The sequence below is a fragment of the Trachurus japonicus genome, chromosome 6, assembly GCF_045865225.1.
Source record: "Trachurus japonicus isolate A0001 chromosome 6, Traja_1.0".
Lineage (NCBI taxonomy): Eukaryota > Metazoa > Chordata > Actinopteri > Carangiformes > Carangidae > Trachurus > Trachurus japonicus.
In genome coordinates, this window is record NC_140912.1 from 20,250,182 (window position 1) to 20,262,541 (window position 12,360).

A 12,360-nucleotide genomic window follows, 5' to 3' on the forward strand; every position below is an offset into this window, starting at 1 on the left:
GTGGATCCTATCTGCAGACCCTCTGTCAAAACAAAGCCCTTCAGCGAAACTAAATAAAACAGTCAGTGGATGAAAGCTGTGCTCCGCTCACTTCGCAGTTTTGGCCCGTGCTTGGCCGACCCTGCTGGGTGGGTGTTGCAGTATTTATGACTCGCTGACCCTCAGGGTCTGACTCCCCCACCCCCTTCATCCACCTTAAACTCCTGACACATCTGCCCCTTTCAGCCCCATCATGCAGACACACACCCCTTCTTAGCACCTGACTGGATTGCTTAAAGGCTCCTTCTGTGGCTCGCAGAGTTTCTCGCCCCAAAGCGCACTATTAGGCAAAGACAAAGCATGGAATTGTTGGGTGTGTTTAGTTAATAACAGAAAGGTGTGATGATCTCTCCCACTTCACAGCTTCCTCCCTCTTAACCTCTGTCAGATTGAATGCTTGGCTGGGTCTTAGATGTACATTAGATATTTAACTACTCTCGGATCGCCCTTGAGAGTGGCTGAACAATGCCTTTTAACAGAAGCACCATAAGGCCAGGGCACTGACACGTGAACACATGTATGTATGCGTACAATGTGCGCACTTGTATGTGCGGACTGTTACCTAATTTTAAACAATTATGATGGAAATAATGAGAACGTTTGTTCAGTATAGGGCTGAAATCAGTCACACTTTTGTCTACAGGGCACATGGGTGGAACAAATGTCTAATCCTAGCATGTTTAATAATCCCATAGGGTTTACATGGAGTTAAACAGAATCTGGTTTGATGAGATGATGAACGTGTTGGCATTGTAACTGTTTTTTGGAGGCTGCGTTTTGCCCTTTGAGGTGGAAAAGAGTGGGTGGGGGGGGCATAGAGGGGGTGCTCTGTGCCTGGCTTAAGCTGCGCTCTGTTTAACTGCTGTCTGACTGACTTCCTCTGCAGCCTCCACTCCTCTGCATAGGCAGGGACACACTTACCAACGAGAAGTCACTTGAGATATTAATAGTCCAATTCATATAGTCACAAATTATGTACTGCAGACACGAGGCACTGCATGCCAAAAGAGAGAGAGAAAAAAACAAAACACAGATGCACGCATCTTCTGAAGAGAAGTATCATCTACACATCCTGTTTGACACAAGATGAACAAAAGGAAATTCCATTTCTCAGAACGCGCTCAAAGAAGGCGTCCTTTCATCAGTGTGGCATTCCACCACACACAAGCCACCCCGTTCCCTCCTCTATAACTTCACCCTCGGACCCTCTATTGCTCAATAGGCAGATTATCTCTGTGCTGCTGAGAGAGGAAACTTGGCCACCAATCGCTCGAGTGTATTCTGTCCAGCACTGTCTGTGACCCTGCAGTGACACACAGATGGCCAGCACAACACAGATTTTACACAGAGACAGAGGGAGAGAGAGAGAGACACAGAGGGAGGTGGATGAATAGTCACGGGGTCCACACATGCATACAGTTATACACAGATGTAGCCCAAATTAGTGGAGATCATACACAAAGAGAAATATTCTCTACAGACGCACAGTAACACAAACACAGTCGGGTCAGCTCTTGATTAGCGCAGCAGCCGTACACGTGGGCAGTCGGCTTTTCCCCACAACATAAATGTCGACACAAGTCCAAACATACTCCCCAGCACTCAAAGGGAACGCGGGACGTGGTGATTGTGTGATAAGGGGGCTCTTAAGTTTGCAGCACAAATACAGGCCAACTGATGATGATTGTTCCAGCTCTGCAAGCATGCCCCTAAACATCATCTAAATGTTTATCCACACCTAGCGCCTTAAATCACAGTGAGTAGCAGCAGCAGGGATTCTTAACGTCACACACCCCCATCTCACTAAATACGCTTGGTTACGATCTTTCCCTAGAAAAACACATCATCTTTTTGTTACCTATGAGCTATAAATGGTTTGTTTTAGTTCCAGGGAGAAGTCCACATGTGGTGGATGTGCTGTGCAGATCTTATCGAAAGAAAGGGACCAAAGGCTACGGCCGAGGGTGTCCTGTCTTGACAGAGTCTGTTTTCCTGTGCCCACATGTGTTCTCCATATGGCCCTCGCTCTAAATGTGCTCCTTCCCTCCACTAACCACGAGGGACTTCCAGGAAGCCTTACTGTACATGGTTTTGGGTTTAAATATGCTGCGTGCGCTGCTGTGGCTCTGTTAATGACCATGTGTCTAACTGGATGACCTTGACCCAACAGGTGATGTTTTTAGGAGATGGCACTGGTTATGGGGGTTGCAAATGGAAAAGCTTTGGAAACTAAAACTGGAATGCAAGCTGGGTGTTGTGGCAAAAAAAGGGAGAGCACAGAGTTCTAAAGTTGAGGACCAAAGTCAGCGATTGTGATCAATGTGGGTTAAGAAGAACCAACAACAACACTGGAAAGACAGATAAAAAGTAGTGAGTCAAAAAGCACAGTGGGGGGGCTGATAACCAGGTTTGATGGAGCATAACACTCACATCACACTGACTTCAATCCATGGCTATCAGCACAATTTTTGGGGGGCGGAGGGGTTATGTTTTCCTGTGATGTGGGCATAAAGAGATTAAGCCACTGAGTCTTGATGTTTACGTGTGTGTGTTGCTGCTGACGAAGCTGCAGGCTTGACGCACAAACAAACACATTCCAGCGTCAGACGATGAGGAGAGGCGAGACACAGAGCGAGAGAGAGACGGGCGGGTGGTTAGAGGAAGAGGAGGAGAGCGGTAATGAGCATTATTATAGTAGCAGTGAAAGCTAATTGGGAACCTGCTGCATCCATTCCTGTTACTGGAAAGTCGGTGGAAAAAAAAGTAAAGTAGTCTCAGTGCTTTTAGTCCAAAGAGAGCGACTCCTCCCTGGGTCTGGTCAAACAGGAGGACAAGACATCCGCACATCTCCATCTCCATCAAATCTCAGAGGATGTCTCTGTTAACTGCCACTCCATCAACCTTCAATCAAGCATGCTGACAGGAATGCAACACCGGGCCAAAACACACGCCGCCATGCTGTCCTTTTCAAAGGCACAGATGCCATCAGTGTCACAGTCTAACAGCATGACATCAAAGAAAAAAAAAACATGAAGAAATGTCATAGGCTAAGGTGGCCTGCTTGTCACTGAAGGGAACGAAACATAGTGCGTGCGACGTGTGTGCACACACACGCACCTCAGTTAACCTGTTGGGATGGGCACTTTGCCGACAGAAACTGGCACACTCACCAACAAGCATGTCATAAAATCTGCTTTTACTTTTCCATTCTCCTCCTTTTTCTTTTTCACTCCCTTTCTCTCTCTCTCTCTCTCTCCAACTGCTCCCTGTGGAAAATTGGCCGGCTGTTTGGGGTGCTGAAGAAAAGGCTGTGAAACATCATGCAAGCTGTAAACTATTGTTCAACCTGTTGGAGATGGTCTGTGAGGCAGGACCTGACTGGAAGGAGCAGGTATACTGCAAGAAGTACTTCAGTTATTTCTACTTTGAAAAAGAACTCTTGGCCCTAAAACCAAACTGGGAGGTGGTTGCCAGTAACGAAGCAGGAATGGAGGTCCTTAACAGAGTGTCTCTGTCTAGTGTCTATCGATAGTGTTTTCTTACCCCACCCTATGTACACTCACAACCCTGGTAGTCACGCAAGTGCGGAGTGAAAGCATCTTCTTCTCTTTGTCCGCACTATCGCAGTGTGTGTCTATATTTGTCTGTGTATTTGTGTACCAGGGGCAGTGTACCAATACATTTTTTTTAAAAGTCTTACGTTTCATGGGCTGGTGCTTGTGTGTACAGTATGTCACCTAGAGTTATGTTGAATCGAACAATGCAACGCACCCACCTTGTGTCTATCTTAAATATAAGAAATCAATGTCATCATAAATAATGTACACCTATATGTAAATAAATAACATTGGATGTACGCACTGCTGAAAAAAGAAAGGCGAACAGAGAAGGATGGAGTCGCGTCAAAGTGTCTACAGACAAGTGTGTTTGCGTTTCCAGTGCAATATATCTGAGACTCCACACACTGCCGCTCTGACTCCACTGGACAAAGAGGTCACTGACAGCATCACAAAAAGCTCCCTCTTCCAGCCCGTTTACAAAAACAGCAGTTTAGGCTTGAAAGGAAAAAGAAAAAAATCATCACTTTCCTCACTTGGCTGAGGAACATCCAAAAGAAGCTGTGTCCTTTTTTTTTTTTTTTTTTTTTTTTTAGGAGTCGGCAATGGGAAATGATCACAGGCCCTCCCTTTGGCACACACGCATGCATACACAGGAGCAATTCCACACACATACACACAAACTCGTCTTGAGCTGCTGCAGAGATCTGGCTCTGGCTGACCTGGCTTCACAGATCCCAATCAGAGAGGATATGTGGGATTGCAGCTCCATCGCTCCCTCAAACGCTTTCTATCTCTCCATGGCTCCATCCAGCCAAGTCCGTATGACAGATTTCACCAGAGTACACAGCAAGGGGTTATTATATCCAGTCCCCAGTCAGACAAATCTGTTTCCACTTAGAGTACACACACTCCCTGGTCCTAATCTACACCCCTCCACCGTCACCACCACCACCACCACCTCCACTACCACCACCAGTCTGCCCATCTGATCTGTTTGTGTGTAATTAAATATTACAACCAAATCAGACACAGGACTGCTCTGTATCGACTGTGAATAACTGGCTTCAGTTGTGCTGGAGCACACATGCGGAGAAAGTGCTGCGTGCCAGCTAATGCGTATTAACAATTAGAAGAACTGTGATGGCTGGCATTGATTTTTTTCAAGGGTAGGATGATTGTTTTTGTGGGGTTTTGTGGTCTGACAAGAGACTCAGAGCGTCCTTCAAAGTTTACTCTGTACAAATGTTTGAAAGCAAAGCAGAACTGATCTGTGCTGCCACAGGCACCGACACAGGCACACTGAAAAGACTGAATGGAGCACTGTGTGTCTTTGCCTTTGTAAACCATAGTTTGTGACACTTAATCAAGCCATCTCCAAAGAGTAAGAGGGTGGTGGAGTTGTGAGATGGATAACGTGGTAGGAGAAATAATAGACCGTCTGTACTTGGCTTATGTCTGGGGTGGTTACAATAAAAGTCTTTTTATTGTAGCAAAGCAGCTTATTATGCCCCTGTGTTTTTGCATTTTAATTCACAGTTACAGTATACACTGAACTGAATATTACACTTACAAAATCCAGGAAGACAGCATCTAAATGTGTGCTTTCTTTTATGTCATCAAAATTAAATGTCGGCAAATTTATTTCTGTCTCAGTCAGGATGTTTATTTAGTTAACAACACTTACACCTTGCACAAGCTATTTTGCCGTCTTGTCTGCTCCAATGTTATGTAGAGGTCAGACAGGCTGACTTATAGCAGCATGTGTGAGTGGGGGAACAGAAATACGAGCTACTAGGGGCTAAATCTTACATTTAAGATGTAAGATTATAGAGATATCCTCTCCATCACTCTGTCGGGGCTGTAAAGTTAAACAGCTTTTTCTCATGCACCTCAGCCTCAGTCTCACTTATTACACCCAGTGTTGAGTCATTATCCGTCATGTTGCCTTCCTAGTTCCTACCTCTTTTTTTCCCCATTTTTGGCTGATGTTGCTATAGTTACTGATTAAGTGGGAAAGACGGACAAAATAAATAAAAATATCTGGTAACCTGTGGCAACCAAGGCCAATATGTTTCAAGAAAGTAATTATAAGCATTGATGGCCGATGCCTGTACTTTCTTTCAACCGATCCTAAAAAGCATCAGCAATCGGGCCTTCTGACTTACAGTGGGTTACATGAACACCTGCAGGCAAGGTTTAAAACCTGCCCAGGCCCATTCAGGTATGTGTGCATGTTTTTCTCATTTTAATAAAGGAACATCACACTATTCCCTTGTCTGTACATAAAAGTAAATATTGACAAAATGAATGTGTAAAGGAAGTTTTAAACCTGCTACAGATTATATTTATGTGACTGCACATCGGCAGTATGGCCATTAGCTGCGTGGCAAAAATGGGCAACACTTTCTCCTCAGTCCTCAGTCTTGCATATTTTTCTAATGGGAGGCCTTCACTAGTGTAACTGCCACTGACCTTAAGCCTTTGACCTTTGCCACCTAACACTCTGATTTCAAAATCATTATAGCCTCCAACACAGGTGCATGTGGCTGTGCCATCTCCCAAGCCAGACTTCACAGTTGTCCCTTTCAACAAAACCATTACTGCCATCCAGGATATGCACTTAACTGTCGTGGTCCAAGATTCCAACCATCTTCCAAACAGTCGTCCCTGCTTCCCTCATCAGCTACAATCCCAACCCAACTTGCAGGACAGACTCCCTCCTTGAACCGCGGCCAGGACTCTGTGGTAATGCATGTGACACGCGGCTGCACATTTTCCAATTTAAACAAGCCAAATAAGCAGTTCATTCTGGACAGAATGAATACCATCCAGGAATGTGATTAGAAAGACTAAAAAAAACAAGTCGCTATTTCGGGGTCTGTATTTGTGTCCATTGCCCCTTTTTTCTTGATGTCATCCACATCTTTCTTTGCTTCCTTCTTATCAGTGCTTTACTGTAAACAGTGTTAAGACACATGACTCATGCTGCTGTAATGAAACAGGAGGAGTGAGGCAGGAGATTAAGATAATGACTGTGAAGTTTCAAAGAAGAGAAGAGCAAGTTAAGACAGGGCTGCACACAGGGGAGTAAACAATCTGAAACACGGTTATTTGACTTTCACTCTTAAATAATCAATTAATTTTATAAAATAAATTTCCTGTGTCAAAGGATGTGAAACCAACTGGATCCAGAACCCATGAAATAGCCAGACAAGTCATTTGTGGTGTCATATCTGTGAAAGCATTACTCACGGTTTTCCAAGAATAGTCTATATACCCACACAAGTACATTGAAGCACCCACAGTTGAACACACTGAAACACATGTGCGCACCAGCACTCTAATGGGTTAGTGTTTTCACAGCTGGGACAGGACAAGAAGCCAGTGCAAACAGTGAAATGGACCATCAGTGTGTGAGCATGTGCATAGGTATGTGTGTTTGTGTGCCTGTGTGTGTGTAACCTGAGGTGGTGCATGCACACGCATAACACTCTCACCCAAACATAAATTGCAGTGTTTGGTAATGGATTAACCTATATTATCCACTTAAGCAAATATGACTTAAGGCCTTAACTCTTTCCACACTGGCCTACTGACAGTGCACACAAAGTTAATCTAAATTCATCTGTGTGCAGTTATTCAGGCCAAAACACAGGCTTGGTGTTAAGTCCTGGGCAAATGTGCTGCGTGCTGAACACACATGCATCACACAAGGATGAACTTACGTCCATTTCCCCATAATGTCCCGATATGTTTTCCAAAACTGTATTTGATCCCACTCCAGATTTGTGGAGCAGGGAGTGTATTTTCAGAGTGCTGGTTTCCCCATCTGTGTGACCACAGTGCTGGGCCGCTCTCCCTGCATCTTTCTGCCCAGCGTTCCCACGCCTCTTTCTGGGCTAAATACATATTTAGGGAAATACTGAGCAGCAAATCATATGCCCTGTTCTCTCAGGGCACTCAGAACGCATTACTCACTGCCTTTTTTTTTTTTTTACTACCTTTATAGACCTGGAGCAGAGAAACGCTGCTCTGTTTTTTGTTAGTACTGGACCAAATCAAAGTTTATCTATCTAGGTAAATTTTGCTGAGCATGAATGCTCTCTTTCAACTGGTTCCTGCTCCAGGTTCATACAGTTGTTCACATTCAAGCTTGTGAAGCAGCCCTTTTTCCAAACACAGTCTTCCGCTCCTGGCAAATGCAAAGCTTGGACAGAGCTGGTGAGAAATCTAAACTGGGACTAGCAAATTTCTAGTTGCTAGTTTGCATATCCAACGGGTTAGGTATGATGCAGTCTGATAATGAGAATTTGCAAGAGACAGTTGAAATAGGACAGCGTTTTAACAGATGTTTTTTTAATGGACATCTGTGTGCCAGTTATAAAGATCATTGATTTTGTATACACTGCCATGGTCCATTAATACAGCTACTACTCTGTCCTTCAAAATGCCCATTCAGTAATATCAATACAAATCATAGCAGGGAAAGCTGCTCGTTCTATGAGGATAAATGAATGACAAATGGACTCTTATGCATAGTGGTATACTGTGGAGCCATTTGAACACATGAAAACCAGAGTAAATAGCTTTCAGCGACTGTGTGTATGTGAACGTGCTCGTACGAGTGTGTGCAATGAGTAATGAATAAGATCCTGGCACATCACAAGCGAGTTCCTCTAATGCATTCCCCGTAGACCAGAAGAAATAAACAGATAAAGATGAAGTGGACATGAACGCACTGGCAGAAAAAAAAGGAAAGAGCCAAGAGTGAGAGTGAGCAAGAGAGGGCAGGAGGGAGGGAGTTTGAGAATTGTTATTGGAGCCGTAGAAGTCATTTCTGACTTAAAGAGTTCCAGATGTGGGCCAGCCCCTGAGAAAAGGAAAGAATTGGAGAAAGGGAGAGAAATCAAGAGGGAGGGAGTATTTATCAGACTGTGCCCTTCCATTTAATCAGTAGTCTATTCTCCCAATCTAAGTCTGGTTTGTGAGTGGAAAATGGTTCTTTGCTTTTAGACTGATGATTGTGGTGAGAAAGGGACTACAGCAGGGGGCTGAAAGCCAGGTTTAGGGTGTGGGGTGTCAGGTGGTAAGGTGGTAGAGGGGCATGTGGCTTCAACGGCCCAGTCTTGGGCCTATAAAAAACTAGGGTGGTCAGAATAATGGTCTGTTGTTATTATATACACACACACACACACACACACACACACACACATGCCGGTCTTTCTCAAAACCAGTGAATGAACTCACCAAAATAGGGCAGTCATAACCCAACCAAAAGACATCTGGTTAAATACTGGGACAAAAGCTGCCCTTTAACTTATTTTGCAATGAAATTGCTCCAACTTAAGCATATGGCAAGATAACAGAGAGTTCCAATGCACTGCACTCTTCTCAGCAATTGCAGGCTGAAATGGAGAGCACATTATGATGAAACCGGTGGTTGCCGCACAGAATAGGAAATGCAAGTTACTGAATGAGTGTGTATGCATGTGTGCAAGTGTATTAAGTGCTGACTGATCTCAAGCCCTTAGACTGTTGGCAACAACAATGTCTTCTACACATGCAGGCCACTGAGGCCAGTAAGGTGCTCCTGGATGATAACATCTTAACACTAGATCAATAGGAAGCCTTCTAATTGAAGCCCTGTTATAATGGCTCCACTTATTTCCTCTCTTCCTCTCTTTCTCCCTCTCTCTCCCCCTCTCTCTCTCTGCTGTGTAATGGTCTATGTATGGATGTGAGGGCTCGTGTGCCCAGCTTCCCCAGCATTTGTTTTCACCCCCTCTGCGTTGGGCTAAGCTGCACGATCACACAACAAAAGGCCATTGTGCTACAGTAAAAAGCTCTGCTCCAGGGAGCTGGTAGTGGGCCACAAAACAAAGGCCGGTTACATTGTCCCAACACAAGCTCATGAATCAATTCAACACTGGGCTGCCAAAACAGCCACGGAAAGAGGGCTCGGAGTCCACTAGGGTTTGACAAAGAGGCGAGAGAAAGAGAGTTGATTGAGGAGGGATGTGAGGGTGGAGAAAATAAATGGACAGTGAGCAGGATGCACAGCTGGAGCTGGAAGAGAAAGAGGAGGAAAAGAGAGAGAGATGCAAGATATGAGGAGGTGGTGGGTGAGAGGGGTTCATCCAGCACAGGGAGAGAGGAGGATAGCAGGATGAGGAAAAAGGAAGAAGGGAGTGATTTTAAAGGAGTGCAGCCAACACAGCGGGGGGAAGAGAGGTGAAGTCAGCGTAAACAGAGAGCTGTGTCAACAGACAAGCCTCCTGCCTGGGCTGTAAAGGCTCAGTGCACCCCAAATCACAACAGCAGAGCAAGAGTGACAAGAGAGGACTCAATCTTTTAACTGACCAATGAGGGTGAGGTAGTATTAAAATCAAATTTGGGCTGTTCACCATAGAATCCAACAGTCATTTCCCCAAGCATGACCTTGGTCAGAGGGAAAATACTTTCTTTGTTCGCAACAGGCGCCTCTGCACTGTTATTTTCCTATTCTGACAAGTCAAATTAGTGACAAATCCATCAAAATGTTCACACAAAGTATGCATTGTATCCAACAGCAGGCCACACTTCACCTTTTTCCACACGTGGGCACTGAGGCAGTGGAAGATGGTGACCAGCACTCAGGAAGGAGAGTGTGTGACAGGGGGGAAAAAATCTTAGGGCTGTAGTTCCTATGGCATCAAACAGACACTTTTACACACAAAGCCACTAAACACTGAGAGGGACTTGAAAATATATTTACCACTGGCGTTCTTCCCGCAGATCAGGTGCTCATAGTGCTGCAGGACTCCCCACAGCTCCGCGTCATTGTTCACCACGTCCAGGGCCTCTGCACTCACCGGGGTGCACCCTGACCCCGAATCCGGCCCCGTGTGACCCCTCTCGGCTATCAGCACCCGGGCTCCTATCTCCTCCACCAGAGCCTCCACGCACGCTGTCAGACATATAGCCGCGTACTCGTGGATGCGCACGGAGATGCGGGTGTCCACCATCCAGCGGAAGAAGCGTCCCACGGAGAAGGAGAGGCCGCAGCGGGCCGACTTGCCCTTTCTCAGCAGCTCCCCGGCGCTCATACTGTACATGGAGATCGCCTTGACCGTAGCGGAGACGCAGTGGTCGGCCAGGGCCCAGCTGAGCACCAGCCTCATAGCGCTCTGCACCTCGAAGCGTGTGCAGCGGCAATGCATGACGCTGAGCCGCTGAGCCTCCCTGGAGATGCGGATCAGAGCCCGGCGGAGCAGAGCGGACAGCCGCCTCACGGCCTCCGGGGAGAACACAGGTGTGGGTCCGCCTTTGATGCTGCCGCTGTCGGCCACTTTGCGCAGTATCCTGGCCACCTCCTCCTCGGTCCAGGGGAACTCTTCCAGGTCAGGTAAGCGGGGACACTTGGAGAAGATGTCCTCCGGGTCTTCGGGGAGGACAGTGTTGACGGTGTCCCAGCTGTTGTTCCTGCTGTTCATGGAGCCGGAGTAGTACCACCAGTTACCCCGGTGAGGGGCCGTCATGAAGGCCTGGGAGTTGGACTTGGAGGAGGACAGGCTGAGGGATTTGCAGGAGTCCCCCGCCCCGTAGCCCGAGTCCAGCGTCAGGTCCTCCAGGGTTTTCATGTGGACATTGCTCAAACCTGCCATGGTGGCGGCACGGCTTTTACAAGGGTGACTTGAAAGAGCTGCAAACGTCGCCAGCGGTTTACCTGGAAGTCACTGAAGCAGCCGTCGAAACTCCCCGCTGAGCAGGATGAACTGGTTTACACAGCGCAGCACTTGTCAGACATGCTGCTTCTCGGAGTTTAGTGTGGGACGTCGAAACAACACAACTGCAAAAGTAGAGAAAACCATACAGTTGGCGACTAGCGTTATTTAAAACCGGCCCTGGTTTATCGTTAAGATAGGTGGTCAGCGAGTAAAATCAAAGTTGCACCCGTCTCACCTTTCCCCGCGGGCGGCGCAGGGATTTAAACTTTCCTCCAATGTCCACAGTCTTTAAAAATCACGACGAAATATCTCCCCGCTCTCTGAACACAGCCAAGTCCGAGTTCATTCATAGAAAACAAAGCACAAGTTCCGCGTTGCTGCTCAGCAGAGCAAAACTCTTTCGTTTCCTCGCAAAGCTCCGTGAAAAAGTCCGAGTTTACTTCATCGCTCTACCGTCTCTCTGCGCCTAGTTAAGAGCAGCCTGCCGGAGAGAGTCTGCTACAGATGTGCGAGGGGAGGGACTGCTGCTGACTGACAACACGGGAGCAGCACCAAGAACCAATCAGAAGAGGTCCTACTTTTGCGGCAGCCAATCAAAACTCGCTTCAGCTCTGCCGTAACTTTGGGTGCGTAAGTAAACTTTTGTTTTGCCTCAAAGCATCAAACAAATCCCCCTAGCACGTGCAACCTATATAAAGCGGGATTTTCTTTTGACGCACGAGTTACGCACCTTTCACTTCAACTATTACTAATTTTATGTTTTGCTTCCTGTTTCAGTGTGATCTAATAAACAAACACATTGTATTTAATACACACCATAGTTATTTTATCTTATTATTTGGATATTCACAAGTGTGGGGACGTTTTTCCGAGCAGTTAACTGGAAACCAAATGCCTACTAAGCAGACAGTTATCGGCTCATGTTGACTCAGAGGAGACTTGGCTTTCTGCCTGCACATTAGCTAATCTCTCACCTGCAGCCTGTAACAGACATTGTATCTGTTAAGCTCTCAGTAATAGTGTGGGAGGTGGAGCAGTGTTTGCTTTGATTTACT

At 46.3% G+C, this 12,360-nt stretch overlaps 1 protein-coding gene across 1 annotated transcript in view; it reads right to left on the reverse strand.

Moving 5' to 3' along the window:
* abtb2b (ankyrin repeat and BTB (POZ) domain containing 2b) overlaps positions 1–11,811 on the reverse strand; it is a 43,482-nt gene extending 31,671 nt beyond the window's left edge. Inside the window, exon 1 of the mRNA XM_085779658.1 lies at positions 10,354–11,811. Coding sequence (XP_085635784.1) covers positions 10,354–11,242 — 889 coding nt within the window. The 5' untranslated portion in view covers positions 11,243–11,811. The remainder of the gene's footprint in view (positions 1–10,353) is intronic.
* Between the last annotated feature and the right edge of the window lie 549 nt (positions 11,812–12,360).